The sequence below is a fragment of the Haliotis rufescens genome, unplaced genomic scaffold (assembly GCF_023055435.1).
Source record: "Haliotis rufescens isolate VD_foot unplaced genomic scaffold, xgHalRufe1.0.p SCAF_9, whole genome shotgun sequence".
Classification (NCBI taxonomy): Eukaryota; Metazoa; Mollusca; class Gastropoda; order Lepetellida; family Haliotidae; genus Haliotis; species Haliotis rufescens.
In genome coordinates, this window is record NW_025964383.1 from 10262611 (window position 1) to 10284457 (window position 21847).

At 40.2% G+C, this 21847-nt stretch overlaps 1 protein-coding gene across 1 annotated transcript; it reads left to right on the top strand.

Annotated features, from left to right (window-relative positions):
- Window positions 1–7837: 7837 nt before the first annotated feature.
- On the top strand, window positions 7838–17723 carry LOC124125945. Its single transcript, XM_048391524.1, has 10 exons — window positions 7838–8022; window positions 11992–12034; window positions 12726–12872; window positions 13122–13252; window positions 13348–13480; window positions 13956–14173; window positions 14403–14483; window positions 15356–15476; window positions 15960–16319; window positions 16523–17723. The coding sequence occupies exons 1-10, from the start codon at window positions 7858–7860 to the stop codon at window positions 16606–16608; spliced, it is 1485 nt and encodes a 494-aa protein (XP_048247481.1). The 5' UTR covers window positions 7838–7857; the 3' UTR covers window positions 16609–17723.
- Window positions 17724–21847: the final 4124 nt, after the last annotated feature.

Here is a 21847-nt window from a genome sequence, read left to right on the forward strand (position 1 = left end):
TAAGTATTAAATCTATATAATTATGAACACAATGTGCATAGAAATTTCAACAGACAACCATAGAGCGAAGTATTGACTGTAATACACCTAGCGGAAATGAGGCGAGACACCTTTCAACTGTTGCTATGACAAAAAAAAGTGTTCAGGTAATATCACTTAAATGTTGGTCATGAATTATCCAATGTTTTTGACAGGATATTATGCATCAACTTAAATCTGTGTGTTAAAAATGCGTCTGTGATATATAAACGCATACGTTTAGAAGCATTATGTGTGTGTGTGTGTGTGTGTGTGTGTGTCTGTGTATGTGTCTCACTCACTCACTCACTCTATAAGGAGTGAGTGAGTGAGTTAAAATTTTACACTCATCGGAAATATTACAGCCATATTGCGATGAAAACAAGTTTATTATTGTTAAATACCTGTCGACAAAGGACAGTAAAACAGTAAGTCATGTATCACAGCTAAGGTATAAAACAAACCAGTTCACAATAAAAACAAATAAACACTCTATAATGACTATGTGTGCCAAGCTTTAACACTTTATCAGCGCTGTGTTCTATAATCTCTCTTTTCTGTTGGAATACAGAACTGTGACACTAAATATATCTAAAGATGAAAGAACAACTGTTCTAACCTGAATAAGAAGGAGATGACTTGATAAAGTCATCACTTCATTTTGGAAAGCAGTACGACCAAGGAAGCATCGCAGTTTCTGCAAGTGGAATTGCCGTGTAATATGCACGATGAGGGTACACAGAGAAATTGTGAAGTCAGATCACATGAAGTCGTCCCATACAGCGCATCAGAACAGAAGCAAGTCAAAAGAGCCATATGTCATGAAGCCACCGAGGGATGAAATCGGTGGCCTTGTAGAGTTACAACCTGGAGACCAGACAGCTGTCGTTGTATCAAATCTATCACTTCTAATGACATATTGAGACGATCATTACTTTTATTTTCTTTGTGATTTAAAAAGATATGGAATCAACGTTTAGTAGTTCAAACGGCTGATGAATCCTGCATTGTTTCCATGAACCAAGATCCGGGGTAGAATAGGTCTTCAACAACCCATGTTGCCGTAAAAGGCGGTGAGGTGAGGTGAAATTGGGTTTAACGTCGCGTCCAAGATTATTGCACTTATATAGCGACGTGCATGCACGTGTGTATGTGTGTGTGTGTGTGGCTGCTTGTACTAGACCGGACTGATGCCGATTTATAGTGCTATAAATCCTGTCCAGCTTTGTACTGTGGCATGGGAATGAGCATCCACCCCTATGTTAGGTGAGGTGAAATGGGGTTTAACATCGCGTCCAAATTATTGCACTTATATAGCGACCTGCATGCGTGTGTGTGTATATGTGTGGCTGCTTGTACTAGTCCGGACCGATTTATAGTGCTAGCTCACTGAGAAACTATGCCGCAGTTTAACATGATATCCCACTCATGCACAGTATACTGACTCCGAGCCGACCAGTCCTTGTTTCAGCCCCTTAATGCCGAGCGCCAGACAGAGTAACAACAAGTACCATCTTTTAACGTCTCTTGGTATGACGCGGCTTGGGATCGAACCCCGGGCCTTCCGCTTTCCGGGCGGATGCTCTACCATTAGGCCACGGAGGCGGTCCGCCGTAAAAGGCGACTATACTTGTCCTAAGAGACGACTAACGGGATCGGGTGGTCAGGCTCGCTGACTTGGTTGATACATATCATCGTATCCCAGATCGATGTTCATGCTGTCAATCACTGGATTTTTCTGGTCCAGGCTCGATTATTTACATACCGCCGTCATATGGATGGACTATTGCTGAGTGCGGCGTTTAACAACAAACATACAGACAAACAAACCAAGAAACCAAATACACGCACCAGATATGTCACACTAGCATTGTATCCAATTACCAGTGATCTCACACTAGCATTTTATCCAAGTACCAGTCATCTCACACCAGCATTGTATCAATGTACCAGTCATCCCACACTAGCAGTGTAATCATGTACCAGTCATCTCACACTAGCATTGTATCCAAGTACCAGTCATCTCACACTAGCATTGTATCCATGTACCAGTCATCTCACACTAGCAGTATATCCAAGACCAGACATGTCACAAATGTGCTGTTTTTACCGTATGGCGTTTTTAGCTTTAGTGATGTAATATTAGAGAGAGAATTTGTTTGTAATCAGAATGTCTGATGTTGATTTTTTTTAATCCGTTTAGTTTGCAGTGTATCGGCCGGTGTGCTTGAAGGACCAAAGTCATCTACAGGTTGATATGAGAGACAGTGATAGTACTTTTTTTATTACAGCATATATTTTATATAAAACTGATATCAGCTACGTGAGTATAATTATATCTTTTCAAAACCAAAGAATAGGCAACTGATTTATTCTTTCAGTTAATCAGATATATCCAACAATGTTGGCCCATGTTATGTATGGTCGCACTGAATAAACAGGAGACAATCTTCTTAAAGGGGTGGAATATTAGTAGTTTGTGTGTGTAAACCAGAACAAGTTAGTATGGTTTTACGCCACTTTTAGCAATATTCCAGCATAAACACGGAGGGGGACACAAGAAATGGGCTGCACAGATTATCCCCATCTGGGGAATAGGACCCGGGCCTTTGTCGTGACGAGCAAACGCTTTAACCACAAGGATAGCCCATCGCCCAAACCAGAACCATAGCACACGGGTAAGTAATAGATAGAGGACGGATTCCAGTGCTTTACCGGGAAATAAACGTTCCGTTGTGAGAACAACGGGCGAGGCGAAGCCGCTTGTTAACAACTTCATGAGAAAGTTACAACCATGGACAGTGATGATAACATTTAGAGGCCTCTGGCAAGAGAACATACAATTTTATCTGATTTTGAAGTGAGCCAAACTTTGGAGGATTGAGAAACTTAACAAAAATTAAAACCATCAACCTAAAAAAGTAATGACCATTTTGCATCTCGTATTTCAGCCATGATAGGTGATTTGAGTGCAGGTCGAATCCCAGGATTAATACAAAGTGGTGTTTTAACATTTGGACAGAATGGGCAATACATAAAACTAGAAACTTGTATGTTCTTGAACCTACATGTCCGTACCATTTGATTTTTCCGCACTTTCGGCGAAAGAAATAAACTATTGGCTTCAGTCGTCCTATGTAGAAACGCTATCCTCTAGATATCGTTATCAAATAGCGAGCGCTATATTGAGGATTATGAGGGACTGTTATTCGAGACTGTATTTTGGATTTTCAGGCTGAGGATTTAAAACTGTCTCTCTGCTATGACTAATCAAGCACAGGAAAAGGGACAATTTTCAAATTAAGCAATGCGACAAAGGAGATCCAGATTGCTATGGAACACAATTTGAGCCAGTAGAATTTATTAAATCAATTAGAAACTCTCGTTATTGGCATTAAATAAATAAAAGAACCCATTGTTTGTTGTTTAAGTCATGTCATGCTGAAATGTGCAAGTTTAATGAGAGTTTAACGCCTATGTAAACTGTATACTTTACAGTACTTTATCAGCATACAAATGCACTACACCTGACCAAAATAGTGACCACCCATTGGACGAAAGTATTTGCCTGTGCTCTAACCTGTATTAAGCTAGACACTGCAGGGACATGCACGCACCGTGAACAACGATCTGAGTTGTATGTATTTATATAATGTTAATCAATCCTAATCGGTAACGTGTGACTATGGACTTCCTGGTGTGCCAAGATCACTGTGATATTCTCTGTCTACTGTCCAGGCCACATTCAGCCTTATTCAATCACAGGCCTTTGTAGCGAACCCTGTACAAATCTTTCATGTGTAAAGTGAGATGGTTTCTATGGAAGCGTATTAGTGCCACATTCTAAAAAAATATCCTCTTCATAAATGATACTTACATCTACGTTGAAGATACTCTCATCTCCGTATGTTATGCTATAATCGCAAGTTTCGTTACTTACACAAAGATATTGTTTGTAAAGTTCCAATTTTGGGTGGATACTAGTTTACACAAACATTTATATTTTAAATAAAGGCGGGGGCACGGGTGGTGCAGTCGCGATTCGCTGTGCAGAGTTGCGTCCCTTAGGCACGCCGGAAACATATGATTGTGGTTTCGAATCCAGGTTCGCCCCGATTATGTTTCTAGGTTTGTCAGCACCATACCCATGCTCGTGGGTTTCACCGAAGTGGTAAACGTCTGAGACCTGCATCACTTCGGGCTTTCCTCCCACATTAAGCTGACACGCCGAGATATAACTGGAATACTGTTAAAAGCGGAGTTAAACCCAACTCACTCACTCCCTTTAAATAAAGGCAACTACTTAATTACTGTTGATTTAATTATGTTTGGGAACCTGTCTGTTGTATAGTTTCATTTGGCCTTTAATTTTACTACATACTGATATCGTTTGAAACTGCCAAACTATCAGCGCTTAAATATAAACACAAACTGCAGAATTGTACCTTCACTGCTTCAGGATGATAATGCTATTAGTTTCATATATATGTTTATAGTTACAGTGATTCTCACCCCTTCATGGTCGCGTTTTACCACTTACACCTAATATCCGTTATGGAGAAATCGTGAGAATCAACATTTTTGAGTGAATCGTCAGACTTAAACCATGTTGTGGTTGATATATAATTTCGACATGAATTTGAATAATGGCCTATCAGTATTTGTAGTGTGGCGAACATTTCATACCCTCCTCTCTGTTTTTCGGATGTTAGAGAGTGGCGTGTGTCATTTGTCTGTAACATCCACACATTTAAATGAAGATTTGGTTTATTTAGTGTTTATAAAGTACCTCAATAAAGATATGTCAAGGTTAAAAGTCCAACACATCGGTCATTAATTACGAATCAAGCAAGAGTTTATATATAACTGACCCGGAACTAGTGTCGATTGCTCGAGAACATATTGTTACAAAGGTAGATGCCTCGATAGTATATGATACTTTCTTCTTCGTAGATTATAACATCATATAAGTAGATGATGGTATCGCTTTACGTAGATGATATATTTTTTAGACTGTGACCCTACTACGTTTCCATAGTTTTCACCTGCACGATACTATCACAGAAAAGACGACACGTTATGTCAAGTGTACATAAGATTATTTTGTCGAAAGTACCATTGAATTGTATGGTATATGAGATGATGCATGTTTTTTATTCTACTAAAGTTACAGTATGTATTGATTATTATACATTTATAAATGAGTTTCCTTTTATTCTGATGTAAAATACAAAACAAAAGTCAGAGGCCATGTATCTGCATGCGCGAATACAGTTGGGCAGGGGCTCGCTCCCGTCTCTTAACTACATGGTGTATGCACTCAGATGAGTGTGTGGCCGATATACATCTCTCACATGCAAATACAGTAAACTACGGTTATAACGAACACGCTTATAACGAATTGACGGATATAACGAACTTACTTTATTGGTCGCGACTAGTTTCTGTATAAATGCTTATAATGAACTACGGTTATAACGAACTAAGTCCCTTTGAGTTCGTTATAGCCGTACTTTACTGTAGTTTCAATATTGCTGCACCCATATACAAGAAACGTATAAATAAGTTAGATAGATTTAATTGTTTTGTTTGAAGAACTGGTTAACACGGGCTCCATCGTGTATGTGGACGCAAATCTATATTCCATTAGTCGTTTTGTCCCACAATTAGCACTATGGTGAACTGTCAAGGGCAGAAGAAAAGAAGAAGAGTTTATTAATCGAAATACCTGATGTCATCAATTACAGGAACACCTTGTCATCCCGTGTTAGTCCGTGATCCTGTCTTTGTGGACGACTATTCATTGGAACTTTTATGGGAATATTTTAAGATGTCACATTACACCCACAGTTTATTTTGACATTGCCGTGGTCAAATGAGAGGGGTAACAAGGCAACAACCAAACACTTACTTTGTTATGCAAATTGCGTGAGTGGCGGGTGCTGCTTGGGCAGAATACCTGGAGTCATCACTGATTTTCAGTTATCCATTTATATAATTCTCACTGCTATTTGGCCTTTTTGTTACGCCCTTTGGAATCTGTTTCGGCAAATACTCGAGACTTGATATTCTCTTGCGTTGAGGTTTTGTGTTAATCCAGACGACTTTCACTTATTACGTACATGTTGGCTGGTTTGCTGTTTAACGCCGCACTCAGCAATATTCCAGTTATATGACGGCGGTCTTTAAATAATGGAGTCTGGACCAGACAATCCAGTGATTGACATCATGAACATCGATCCACACAATTGGGATCGATGACATGCATCAACCAAGTCTGCGAGCCTGACCACCCGATTCCGTTTTTCGCCTTTTACGACAAGCATAGTCACCTTTTACGGCAAGTATGGGTTGCTGAAGACCTATTCTACCCCGGAATCTTCACGGGTCTCGTACATGTACCTGTCCAGGCGCACATAACTTCATTATATTGCTTTTGTGTCATTTGGTTACATTAGAAGATCCTAGATGTATAACGTTTCATATACGTACACAACACTATGTGTGAGTAGTTTTATTTCCGAATTTGGCTTTTAAATCAGCACCGACATAAATCTGCATGATCACGGAACAGCCCATATACGAAGGATAAATCAGCACATCGACAATTGCATTTCAGCAATGCAGCGAGCATTCATAACAGCATGACACATTGACACGAAGGAGTTGTCTCCCTTTTTCATCTCGGCTATTTGTTCTGGTGTCGAAAGGGGATAACACGACAGAGCGCAGCAACGCTCACATGCTGGGTTTGACAAGAGAGAGACTAGATGGCTTACCTCCCTTACAACATGCCTGGTGGCAAAATGAACCGCATGGTGTTGAGGGATTGATGTGGTTCATTGGCCCTTTTTCTGAACGGTACAATCGTATTAAGAGACGATTTACGTTAAAGAACTAAATATCAAATACGGACATGGGTAGAGCGTTTGAAACCCTAAATTGGTGTCTCTTGGAGTTGAATGATTAGACTATTTCTGAAATGGGTATAATTCGTCCTCATTGTCATCCTTTGTAGACCACATCGCCATCATACCATGTGTGTCTTTATAGCCGGAGACACCTGTGATTTGGTGATGGATGATTGGGTGGTCACAATGCATTTTCGAGGTGTTAGGGGCAATAGGGTAGCCTAGTGGTTAAAGCGTTAGCACGTCACGCCAAAGACCCGGGTTCGGTTCCCTACTTTGGTACAATGGCTGTAATATTGCTAAAAGCGGTGTTAAATCATACTCACTCACTGATACAAAGTGAATCAACCTATCTAATACACTCATAATTTTCTAACTTCTTAGCTATTGCATTGATATAATATGAGATGATACATTTGAATTTTAGTCAGTAGCAACCACTGTAGTGACCAACAATTTGCATGTCGACTTTATTTTGACACGCTCATAAACAACGTTGTAAAGTGGCATGTTAAGACCATATTCTAAGGGTAATTTACATCATATCGTCGTTGACTGGGAAAGTATAAGCATAGAACCAGCCATTGATCCCACGGAGTTCTGCGAGTTTCAATGGACATTTGCAAGCACATTATCATACCAACACAAATAGCATGAAACAAATTAGACATGAAAAGCAAACGCGTCAGTGCGATGAATATGTGGTGCATTGTCAACTGTGGCGTTAGATAGAGACGCAAGATAGTCCATTGTCGTACTGTTATGGTTCTTGATAATAGGACAAGGCCAGGCATGTGGATATCCGATTCCGTTCTTTGTATAGTGACAATTGTATATTCGTGATCGTGACGCCATGGTTTACGCAAGTTGTCAAACTGAAATAAATATAATGCAACGTCAGCGTTCAACGACTCTCCCTGTGCACATTATGCAGACCGTTTCCAGTGTTGAAGAAGTCATGATATTTTCTTCTTCTTGGATGTTTATTGTGAGTTTCATAGTACCAGTCATATTGTCATACGATGAAATGACTGTCTATGGTAACTGTTCACGAACTCGCCCTCCAGAACACCTTGTAGTATTGGGAAAGCCGGTAAGTAGAATTTTTTAGGAATTAGTTGTAAGTTTTATATGTATGGACATTGGGTTTGCATAGTCAAAAGCACAGGCTTTGAACATTCCAACAAAGATGAAACTAAATACTCCCTATCTTCTTGTCATGTTTTAATTTAATGACGACGATGGCGCGTGTCACGGAGAATAAGGAGAAGTATAAAGTAATCATGAAACTACGAAAAATGTAACTATGGAGGACAATATGAAGCATCAAGTTCCAAATCGACACGGACAATGATCACTGATTAATAACCCATGAACAAATATACAAGCTGATTGGCTACACAATTGTACAACACCTATAACAAAAGATAGCTTGATCAACAATCTGACAGAACAGTCGACAAGAAGCATAGACTGTCTTAAGTCGCTTGTGATACCTAAGATTAACATAAGAGCGTTTAGAAATTCAACACGCTCATGAGTGAACAACCTCGGCTATAATACCCTAGCCATTAAGTTTACATCAGTAACACCAGAATAAGTACTGTCCCATAACTAATTACTTGCGAAACTTAGGTTTCGATCTGACCACAAAGTTACAGGACGACCCGTAAACGGTCTAGCAAATCCTGTCGGTAGATACACATGTTGCTGTTGAAATGATTTCATTTTGATCTTTGGCTGCTTGTTTATATACGTTCAAGTAGCTGTCCTCTCAAAAATATTGTTTGGCCTTCGCTAATGCATGTCTTGGCTTTTAGAGATCTACGACAGACAGCGGATCTCACTGCAATTCTTGTTTTAACAGATCACGGTCTTGGGTATGGTCTTGACATTCCAGTAACAAGTGAGCAATGGATTCAAATTGATTGCAAGATTGGGAAGCCTTGTCATTGTGCTTTTTGTGACCGAGTCTGAGGCGTGAGATGGCTACTTCAACTTTCCTTTCATTTGAGTATGTGCACGTTTTTTGGTGGATTGTGGGTTGAGTTTTCTATATCTGCCGATCTTACTTGCATCCCACTGGACTTGGCATCGTTGGGCTATGAAGGATTTGCTTTTGCATTTTAACTCTAGTTTACTGAAGGGAATAGGCTGATCTCCGCTTTGTCTAAGGTTCACTCTGCTTTTTCACTTCCATGAACATCTACGTGTGTGTGAGACGGAATCCAACACAGCTTCACCTGTTGTCCTTCGTCCGATGGTTTTGTATATTTGTATAGAGTATTACTGACCGTGTTTGGTCACGAGTTTGAGTTTCTGCCGCTGATAGCGTGTTGTGCACTAATATAGTCTGATAGGATGACTGCCTTTGCTTCCGGTAGTTCCGGACCCGTGATGATCCGGGATAGAATAGGTCTTCAGCAACCGATGCTTGCTGTAAAAGGCGACTATGCTTGTCGCAAGAGGCGACTAACGGGATCAGGTGGTCAGGCCCGTTGACTTGGTTGATGGATGTCATCGATCCCAATTGTGTGGATCGATGCTCATGATATTAATCACTATATTGTATGGTCCATACTCGATTATTTACAGACCGCCGTCATATAGCTGGGATATTGCGGCGATAAACAACAAACCAACCCACCAATCCGGTGGATTGCCTACAATTCAGCAGTGAATACTGACAGTTAAGCAGGTGGACCGAATGTGCTTTTGATGTGGAGCTATGGGTCCCATTAACAGCAATCTTTTTGATAGGATTCTTGGATCCATCAGTGAATATATGGTCCCAAGTAGTTTGAATTTTAGTGATAGCTACTGATCGTAGTATGGTTGGATTTCCGTTTTTAGTGACTTCTGATGTTAAAGAAGCGTCAACTTTGAGAATATTTAAAGTCGTGCGAGAGTGTAACCATTTGTAGTGACTTTCTGGTGGCTGAATGTCATCACAATTTTTACTTCCGATGAGTTTACACAGTAATATCCAAGACGGCTTCAGTGAGGAAAATTCATCTCGGGTGTTTTTGTCTTGCCAAATCGTTTTCACCAAAGGGTTTGATGTTCGTCCGTAAAACAATAATATTGCCTACTCTCTTCTTAGTTTCAATGAGAGTTCTCCTGTTTCTACATGTAGTGCTTCTACTGAGGTTAGCATTAGGGCTTTGTGTTGTATTCTGGCGGCTCAAGACAGTGGTTGATGCTGTGTGAAAAGACTCACAACCATTTGATCTTTTGATGTTTTATCTGATAAGTGATATGTAGAGGTCCAGCTGAGTGCCCCTGAGGTACCTTAATATGTGCCTGAAATTGCCCGCAATACATTCATGTCTTTATGCCATCTGTTTCCACATATTCTATATGTTTGCTACAAGTGACATGTTGATCGAGGATCACCCATAATATTTTGATTGTTTTTTCTTTTATAGACAGATGGGATATCATAACATCTTTTCACCAGTGTTTGAATAGAACTCCCACAGTGAACCTCATTTACTGCACCATTAATCTACTCTATCCAGGGCTAACTGAATGTTTTTCGAAATTACGAATTGGGAAGTTTGGGTAGAAAAGTCAAATAAATCATTGATCTTGACGCTAAACAGGGTTGGGCTTATACTGCTGCCTTGTTGCATGCCATTTTCTAATGACATTGGATCAGATTGATTGTTCCCATTTTTCACTGACAGCGACCTGTCTTGCAAAAAGCTGTCTATGAAGTTTTCCATGTTCCCTTCCATTTGGTGCCAGTTTTGTGAGGAGTCCGTCATGCCATACATGCCCAAGGCATTGCTGAAGCCAAGAAATACTGCAGCTAGATATTGTCTGTTTAACTGGACTTTGTTATTTCGTGTTCCAGTCTTAGTATATGACCTAAACATGGTTGTCCCTTCCTGAAGCCGCTTTGATCAGGTCTGATGTGTTTCATGGTGATGTATGTTTTTTGTATCCATGGCTTCCATAGCTTTGCACGTGTTTGAGGTGAGTGAAATAAGACGATAAGAGTTTGATCCTGCTTCCCTTGTCTTAGAAGTGGGATAAGTAGGACTCTCCTCTGGACCATGTTGTGTTGTACAACACAGTCAGTAAACTCGTGGTTTGATTAGGTAGGTTTTTCAGTATCTCTTATCTAGGTGTGCCAAGACCAGATGCAGTGCCCTCTCTATGTTGCATTGCAGCAGCATGTTTTGATATCTGAAGCATAAGCATTTTTTTCCTGCTTGAATTCTTTACAAGTTCTTAGATGGCAAAAAAGATCATAAATACGTGAGACATATCTACCCGGCCAAGTTAACCCGGCCACTGCAAGAACACCATAATCACTTTTAATACATGAATAAGCTGCACACATATATCAGATAACATATACCAAATCAAAATATGATAAAAGTATGCAATTAAACTGCTTGAGGGTCAAATTTGCGGGCAATAAATTCTCAAGTAATACCCTAATGAACGTATAGACACCGATCTGAGCCGAACGGTGCCGGACTTTGCCGACCGCCGGGCATTACGAGTGGGGAAGCGCTACGTCGTTTGACCACATCTATCGTTTGTTAATGCGATTAAGCAAAACAAATGTACATTCAATTTAGAAACAGTAGACAGATAAGTCATAAGATACACATTCTAATACCAGCACTGACGTCGATGTTTCACATAACTTTGCTGGTGTTGTCATGTCCATTATAAGGCTATTGACGCACCTTGTGCAAACTTGTAAATCAGGGAATGTGTATGGTTCCTGTGACGCTCCATGAGCCGGCATTTAATGTGCACACAATCTTCACATTTAAGGTTATTACACAGATGAGTTCAATCATCACTGTACCCTATATTAACCCTGACAATAATACATCAATGTAAGTTTACTTCATACGACGATATTCATGTATAACATATCACAAAAGAAATGTAGAAACATCTGGAAAATTCTAGAACCACAATATATCACAATACAGGCTGCCAGCATCTGAACCAAGATTCCAACCACGTATTGCACTAAATGCTAACGTGTATGCAATAAATAAGGACTCCGAGTATTCATTCGTGTCTTCTTTAGTTTCAGAGAGAGCCTTTCAACTGCACACTGTATGGGACTGAACGTGGGTTATATGTATAGTATATATATATATTCCTTCTAAACCTTAAAACCATTGTGTTTATTTAATCAGTTAAATAATCCATGATTCTTATATACATCCCATCCCGATGATGTTAAATATTAAGATATTGTTGCTTCATGCCTAGCTCATTTGAAACATGTTACACAAAAAACAGCCGAAATCTACTTTCTCACTTGTAAAGGTTCCATTGTCAATTTGTTTAAAACCATCACATTTATAAGCTCATTACACTCCGACTCTTTATCTCTACAGACACACGGGGCACGGGTGGCCCAGCCGACTAAGGCGCCGCTATTCGCTGTGCAGAATTGCGTCCCTTGAGCTCGCCAGAAACCTATGATTGTGGGTTCGAATCACGGTTCGCCCCGATTATGTTTCTAGGTTTGACAGCACCATACCCGTACTCGTTGGTTTCACCGAAGTGGTAAACGTCTAAGACCTGCATCACTTCAGGCTCTGCTCCAACATTAAGCTGACACGCCGAGATATAACTGGGATAATGTTAGAAGCGGCGTTAAACCCAACTCACTCAGTCACTCACTCACTCGTATTCGGAGGATGTTGAGTATTTGATCCTTGTCGTACGACCCATTTACTATTGAGACCAAGTGTTAGTATGCCGCCCTGACTCTATGTATGATGATACCGCTATTTGCTCACATATGCATAGGGTGTAAAGGCAGTCTCCCACCACATCTGGAGGGTACTATCTCAGCTACACCTCCCACTTCCTTGTCAGTGAATGGAACACTTATTGCCGACCCCAACCAGAACAGCAGTCCTCAGATCATCATTGAATGGGAGACACCAGAAAGTGGTAACTTACTATAAAGTACATTTCTTAACCTTTTGCTTAAGAATGAGTATTAATGCTATAATTGTTTTGGGTGTGTGAAAAATGACTGCCAAAGTCCAGCCATAGCTATATAGCACCTACGAAAATCAAATATGCGATTGTTGGAAAAGTTGTTCGAGTTGACATGGTTATTGTTTGTAGTATTAAAATGTCTGGAGTCATGTAGTTGTGTAAGAATGTGTATCTCTCTGTGTTTGTATTTTTTTACAGACGCTGGGCGTGGACGAATTCATGGATTTCGTCTTGAAATTCGGATACATGACATGACAGATAACAGTTCCAAACTCGTTTGCAGGATATTTGATTTTTCTCATTCTCTGTTCAACCCAAGCGGTGCCAAGGTAATGTGTAATTTTGGAACCTCCTTCGTTTTAGTTAATTATTAATACAAAGGAAAAGTATTTTTATCACATGAAATGAATGATAAATGTTTCAGCTGATATTTCAAAAGAAACTGGTTGGATTCGTTGGGGGGTCGCACCTGCTGTATCAGCTCCATCTATCGTCTCTCCCACATCACTCACCAGATGTCAGACTGACCAGGTTCTTCACACTGCAGCCTGTTCAAAGTATGGAACTGCCCTGGTCCTTATCAAACTAGAACTACCTATATAACATGCTGGTTTTACGAGATCGTACCCATGTTTGATAGAAGCGTTTACAATGGTCTCTATTGTCAGATCTGAACAGAATAGCCTTTCCGTATAAACGACAATGAAGTCTGAAGCACAATATATAGAATGTCATGAGGATATGCTCTTTAAAAAAGATACATACAAAATCTAATAGCACTAGTTGTAATTATAAACAATGTATCTGCTAGTCATGTGTAAAATAGGACACATATATACAGATAACGGGAAAGTTGCGACAACGTATGACCTAGTTTATTGATAGAACAATTGCGTACTTTCGTTTAAACCACTTACGACATTTACCAGTATTTCTCGTCTGTTTTTTGTCTGGTGTCAGTTTAAGCCATATAAGTACATTCAGATGACAATATACAAGTGACGTTACAGAAATATAATGGCTTTCTTTCAGAGGGAATAGACATTCCCGCTAGAAACTGGATACCGTTTATATCCTATGATGAAATACAGTTCACTGCTCCTGCTAATATCGAGGCCAGATTCAGCCTAGCACCCCTTAGATATGGCTTCAGGCAATACACAGTGATGCTGGTGTCCAAGAATGACAGTTTAAATGCTGTAGAAACATGCATTGTGTCGACTGATTCAGGTTACTTTTGTCAAGAGAGGGTGAGTTGTATGTTATTAATTACATATTTTATGCTTTAACTTTATCATGTAGACATGAATAGATGATACTAAATGTTGGCTATGCTTCAGTCATGAAAAAAACATAATTCACAAAGCGATCTTCTTTCTGAGCATCACGATGCTGCTACGAGTACATGTTGTGTGTCTGTTGATCTATTCCCGTCTTATATATACATACATGAACTTTATGGCGATGTATCAATTTCAGGAATTTGATCCCCCTTCCCAAAATGAGACCACATTCCTGGCTTCCTTCAGAGATATTGCAGCTGGAGAGTACGTCATCCATGTAAGTAATCAATAATTAATATTATACAAAAATATAGTTAATAATATCAATAACTGTTAAGATAATAATTACAATAACTCACGACAGGTAAAAAATAGAATTAATATACACATGGCACACACACATTGCAATAACTACACACATTACAATAACAATAGATATGGTTGACTTCTAAATAATTTAGACGCACTCCAGAATGGCTAAGCATATGGCAATCACACGTCAATATAGATTGGCATCACAGACACACATCACAATAACTATACACATGTAATAAATACGTATAGAATTAGCACACATGTGAAAAACACTTTTATTATGTACTTCATAGTGAAATACCGAGTTTTCCGAAGTTGAGAAAAGTGACATTTTCATTGCAGTGAACATAACACTTGGTAGTTCACTGCTGTGAACATGACACTTTGCGGAACTATTGTCATGCAAGAGTTACCTCCCCTTAAATTCGTAAGTGTCTTACCCGTATACAAACTGTGGACCTCCTTTTCACGTCAGTTCCACATTGACCAGGCAAAATAATAGTCATTTAAGGAGTCAATATTGCTTTACCCCCTTTGTTATTCTCTTGAAAATGTTTCGGTATAAACTGTAAATTTATTTCTCACGTTGTGTTTCCCCATAATAAAGAAGTTGACATCCATAAAATATCTTCCTCTCGCGATATAGTTTATGTATTGCATTGTAAAATAACATAGACTCACACACTCTGGTTACCTGTATATGTATGCATGCTGAAGGGTACATGTCCGTTGATTTATTATGATTTGAATTAAGCGTATTGGATAGTTAAAATACCGTAGGCTGCAATACTAGTGATGATGAACAACATGCATGTATCTGATTACCCTTGTCAGATTCAACCTGTGGACCCTTACAGCCAGGATGACTTAAGGTGCGTGTGTTATTCTGCCATTTACCATGGAGTGAGGCAATGTCAGCCGTGTCTGGATACACCCTCCACCATGTTCACTGTAGGTGAGTGTTCGCATCTATCTTGCCTATAATTCATAAAGCATATTTAAGTGATATTTTGTGTGGAATAAATGCATACATGTCCAACTTTCGTTGAATCTGGAAATAGGAATTCCTTCAGCCCTGAATGGAGCGCTTGAATATCACAGAGTTCAACCTTTTTCCTGTCGGTGGTACGCTATTCACACATGTTCATCACATAGCAGACAGACAGTGAAGGTGAAACTGTTACCTGATGTGCCTTGATATAAACAATTATATGTGTTCAATTAAAATGTTCATTGCTATCAGACCGTTTCTCCAAGTTGCAAATAGGAACACTTACACACCCTACGATTGCAACAAGCACACCACTAATTAAGTTGCAATCGCTGCAAATAGATAGTAAACTTTAATCATTTACTGATTTACTTTCACAACTAAGTGTATGTATTCATCTGCGTTTAACTTACTAATATTGCTCCGATGTTTCACTCACTAATTCAGGCTGCTCCGCCCAAATCAGCAGGCCCATGACAACTACAACCGTCACGACAAGTGTGACTACAACAAACACGTCCATGATAACTACCGCCACCACGTCTATGATGACAACCACCACCACGCCCATGATAACTACAACCACGATGTCAAAGAATACTACAACTACCACGCCAACAATGACAGCAACCACAAGGCACATGACAACTACAACCACCATGTCCATGATGAATACAACCACCACGCCCAAGATAACTACATTCTCGCGCCTGATGTCTACAACCACCACGCCCATCATAACTAAAATCACCACGCCAAATATGACAACAACCACCATGCCCCCGATAACTACAACCACCATGCCAGGTAGGGATCGAACAAGCACTGTTCTTACTTTACCTGGGTTTCAAATATTGTAGTTGCATCACTGTTTTGTTTTCTTACTGAGTGACTTATAAATATATTGTCTTCAGTACTGATCAATAATGTCGATCTAGACATCTATATCAATGCCATAAGTTTCGTTATTCGGATCAAAATTAATGTATTCCATTGTTATTTTGTTCTAGTCCCCAATGCCGCGACACAACTGACACCGTTGCAAAGAACACCTCGTCTCATTCTACTTCACCTATTGAGTGTATTTGCATTATGAACGTGATACTGATGGTTTGATAAAACAAGAACATTTTATTATGAAGGCGGCGGTCTTGTTGTTAAATGCTTAATTCTGCTTTAAGATGATATAACGTTACTATTGAAGACTCTGGGAAAACATTTGACTGTGGGTTACCTCCTTACTGGTTCACTTTACCGGTATGGAGAATGGAGAGATCTCGTGGTTTCGCGAGAACTGAAACTACTAAGGGCTGGCAACTCCGTATTGCGGATGGAGACGTCCCCGCCGGCGTCTGACACAGCAATAGTGACACTGGAGTCCCTCAACATGCGACAGTTGCCCTTATTAAACCACGTATGGAACGGGTCCTTGGCATGCACGATATGAACCCAGGACCTTAGTCAGCGCCCTCCAGTATCTAGGAAGGTGCAACTCGATGCTTGCGTTCCTCAACGTCTTTAGTTTCCGTGTAATGTAATGGCATGGGTTGGCATCAATACTCATGGGAGAAAATTATTGTTCGAGGTCATGTTCTACTCTTGGAGAAGATTCTGTTTCTCCAGACTTCTCCCCCTCGATCATGTCTTGGATGAGATGATGCACACGGCTACGACATGACCACAATCAGCCGGTAACACAAGCTCAGTAGAACCAAATGTTTGGGTTGATATTTGGAACAACATCCCCAGTCAAAATGTCGTGTCTCATATGGTGATTTGTATAACAGCACAAGACCTGCAAAACTGTCTAACTTTTATACACATCTTATCCATTTCAGTTTTAGTTTGGTGTGTAATGTAGTTTTACACCATGATATTTATTTTATTTATTTGTAGTATTTTATAACGATTTGTGATATTTTGCATGTTACTTGTATATACGTTAAATCGTATTTAACAAAGGTTGCTATTTACATGATTCTATTGTTCACAATACCAATCACTGAATTGTCTGGTCCAGTCTCGATTATTTACAGGCCGCCGTCATATAGGTGGAATATTGCTGAGTGCGTCGTTGAACAACTAACAAACAAACATATCTGATTTTACCTCAGCATAAGAACCTGATAAAACATGTAACTGTTTTTTTTCTAATGTTCCAACTGGAATTAATTATATTCCATAACATATGTGTTTATAGTGGAAACAATAAAGAGCCTTTCCTCAGTGATTGGGTCATTTTGAACATGTTACCTTTTTCGCATTTAGGATAGCAAGCTTGGGACTTGAGGCGCCATACCTACTGCCATTACTGTAGATCCACAACGACGGACTGATCATGACGTTCCTCCCCTACTCTGTCTCAACAAATAGACCCCACATACATACAATGACGCCACAGAGAAAGACATAGCACGGTGCAGTTGGGTGGAGAAATTGACGGAAGTAAGATCTGTGGACCGTTTGGAGACGAATGCAAGATGAGTTGTCTCCCTTTCACCTAGTGTTGTGGGAGAAGTTTGTTGGGGTTGTGTTTGACTTCAGTGACTGAGCAGCAGATGTTTCTTACACATACCTTCAATTAAAAGTATTTCACGCCTCATAAAGGAATTATTAGCTCCCTATATCGCGTACTTGTTACACGAATCAGGACTGGGTAAAGAGAGGTGTGGTGAGCTGTAATGTCCCTTTCCAGATGATGCCACTAAAATGTAATGACGTCCATGTGTGTGTGTTATTGTGTGAGCGTGTGTTATTGTGTGTGAGTGTGTGTTATTGTGTGTGAGTGTCATTGTGTGTGTTATTTTGTGTGTTATTGTGTATGTGAGTGTGTGTTATTGTATGAGTGTGTGTTATTGTGTGAGTGTTATTGTGTGTGTGTGTGTCATTGTGTGTGTTATTTTGTGTGTTATTGTGTATGTGAGTGTGTGTTATTGTATGAGTGTGTGTTATTGTGTGAGTGTTATTGTGTGTGTGTGTTATTGTATGAGTGTGTGTGTGAGTGTGTTATTGTGTGAGTGAGTGTGTGTTATTGTGTGTGAGCGTGTGTTATTGTGTGTGAGTGTGTGTTATTGTGTGTGAGTGTCATTGTGTGTGTTATTTTGTGTGTTATTGTGTATGTGAGTGTGTGTTATTGTATGAGTGTGTGTTATTGTGTGAGTGTTATTGTGTGTGTGTGTGTCATTGTGTGTGTTATTTTGTGTGTTATTGTGTATGTGAGTGTGTGTTATTGTATGAGTGTGTGTTATTGTGTGAGTGTTATTGTGTGTGTGTGTTATTGTATGAGTGTGTGTGTGAGTGTGTTATTGTGTGAGTGAGTGTGTGTTATTGTGTGTGAGTGTGTGTGTTATTGTGTCAGTGTATGTGTGTTATTGTGTGTGAGCCTGTGTTATTGTGTATGTGTGTGTGTTATTGTGTGTGAGTGTGTGTGAGTGTTATCGTGTGTGTGTGTGTGTGTGTGTGTGTGTGTGTGTGTGTGTGTGTGTGTGTGTGTGTGTGTGTGTGTGTGTGTGTGTGTGTGTGTGTGTGTGTGTGTGTGTGTGTGTGTGTGTGTGTGTGTGTGTGTGTGTGTTATGGTGTCTTTGTGTACTAGTTCGGACCGTATAGTGCTATTCCATCAAGATACCATGCCACGGTAGTTCTTTGATACCACCGCATGATACTGTCTCCGAGCCGACCAGTCTTGGGGTAAACTCCTTTCGGCTGAAACAGGTTGACAGGAGGTACCATCTTTCAATGTCTTATGGTTTGACGCTGCCGGTACTAGACCATGGAGGCGCTCTGCAGTAAACAGATAAAAGTATTATGTGGTTTCTGACGCATTGAAAGTAAGGTTCCCTTTAGATACGTCTCATTATATAAGTGATATAAATAGAAATAGACATATTGGCACGCGTTATCACAATATGTAATTTCACCGTTCATCGTTCAAGCACCCAATTAGCTTCAGTTAACGTTGTGAGGGATTTTGCAACGTCTCGTCTGAATTTCGTCATTGAAAGAATGTGGAAATATGGAGGCAGCTTTTTTACTGCAATATCACATTATAGTAGTTATGTACATGAAATTGAACATCACGGAGACTCGTAATTGATGCAGGGTACAATACACGTCGCTGTGTCCACAGACCAGCGACTGGGCTTGGTCTTGGGGACAAGAGGGAGAAAGTACACCTGTAGTTAATTGTACGACATTTTGGTTACTAAAATATACTCTTTAATCGATTCATGAGGACTGGGAAAAGAGATGTGTGTTGGGCTCAAATGGCCCTTTCCAGATGATGCTACTAAAATGCGCTTTCTTTTATTATTAATTGAGTGTTGCATGTGGAATGAAAAACTGCATTATGTAGTAAAAATACCATCAATGGTAGTAAGCAGGTTTGTGGCTCACAGACTGTTAGATACACTGCGATCTGTCCGAAGGAGTTACTTATCTCTCCCAGCTGCCCAGGTCAATGCGCGACCCAAGTCCACGAAGATCCGGAATAGAATAGGTTTTCAGTAACCAATGCGACTCTGCTTGTTGTAATTGGCGGCTAGCGGGATCGGGTGGTCAGGCTTGCTTAACTGGTTGATGCATGTCATCGCATCGCATTTGCGTGGCTCGATGCTCATGTTATCAGTCACTGGATTGTCGGGTCCAGAATCGATTATTTACAGACCTGATTACTTACAGACCGCCGTCATATAGCTGGCATATTACCGACTGCGGTGTTAAACAAATAAACAAACAATCAAACGTCTTATCTTCAAATTAACCTAAACAGGCGGGAAAGACATAAACATCTAAATCAATTACACCAAGTGGAAACTGACACAACTCGGATTAGCGTCTCGGGATGGATCCGTATTTGAATAGATCTTCAGCAACCCATGCTTGCCGTAAAAGGCGACTATGCTTGTCGTAAAAGGCGACTAACGGGATCGGGTGGTCAGGCGCGCTGACTTGGTTGATGCACGTCATCGTATCCCATTTGTGTAGATCGATGGTCATGATGACGATCACTGGATTGTCTTGCCCAGACTCGATTATTTACAGACCGCCGTCATATGGCTGAAATATTGCTGAATACGGCGTTTAACAGCTAACAAGCAAACTAGGATTAACATAGACATGAATAACGAGAACAACATGAGTTGTCTCCCTTTAATAACCCACGCAACAGGTACCTGTGTCTGTCGGAGAGATAAGATCGAGAGATGCGCATACCACATTTGAGAGAACGAAATGGATAGGCACCCACGGTCATCGGATTCTGGGACGTCTACGGGACGTAACTCTACACGGCGAATTGCAGTCCACATGCGGGCTAACTAACTTGACAACTTAGAAGCTTAAATTGAGCAAGTATGTAAGTTCCTCGTCATAGTGGAGATTATTAACCTCCATGGAGGATCAGCCTCATAATAATAATACATTGTCTTTATGATTGGGGGATTAAAAATAAACAAAATACCTGTGTCCATATAATGTTTGAAATCGAGGATACTAATGTAATCACAACCAACTGACAAGCGCTGAGAATCGTCTGGAGTGAGTGAGTTTGATTTTTCTCCGCTTTTAGCAATATTCCAGCAATATCACGGCGGGGGACTCCATAAATGGGCATCACGCATTGTACCCATGTCGGGAATCGAACCCGGGTCTTCGGCGTGGCGAGCAAACGCTTTAACCACTAGGCTACCCGACCGCCCTAGAATCGTCTGGAAGAGACTATAATTAAGTGAGTGAGTGAATGGGTTTGACGCCGCTTTGAACAGTATTCCACTTTTATCACAGCGATTAATGTGGGGGAAAAGCCCGAAATCATGTAGGTCTCAGACGTTTACCGCTTTGGTAAAAACCCACGAGCACGAGAACGGAACTTACAAATCCAGAAACATAACTGGGGCGAACAGGGATTCGAACCCACAATCACTGGTGTAACTCTGAACAGAGAATTGGGCCACCCGTGCCCCAATATAATTAAGCAACATGGATTACATGTAAAGTGAAAAAAACATTTCAGGAATACCGGAGCGTGATGATTCTGTCTGTTCTTTCCCCAAAAGGAGCGGTTGGGTAGCCTGGAGGTTAAAGCGTTCAATCGTTACGCCGAAGGCCCGGGTTCGATTCCCCACATAAGTACAATGTGTGAAGTCCATTCCTTGTCACTGGTAATGAATTCTATAACGCTACACACAATAGTATTCTTAACAATATAGACAGAATATAATAAAACACATTCTGAGCGGTAAACGATTGATACCTATATAATAATTTCTTACTTTTCTTTTGCCTTGACTTAATAGAGTTAATGTTAATTTCAAGCTATCAAACCTTTGAAGAATAAA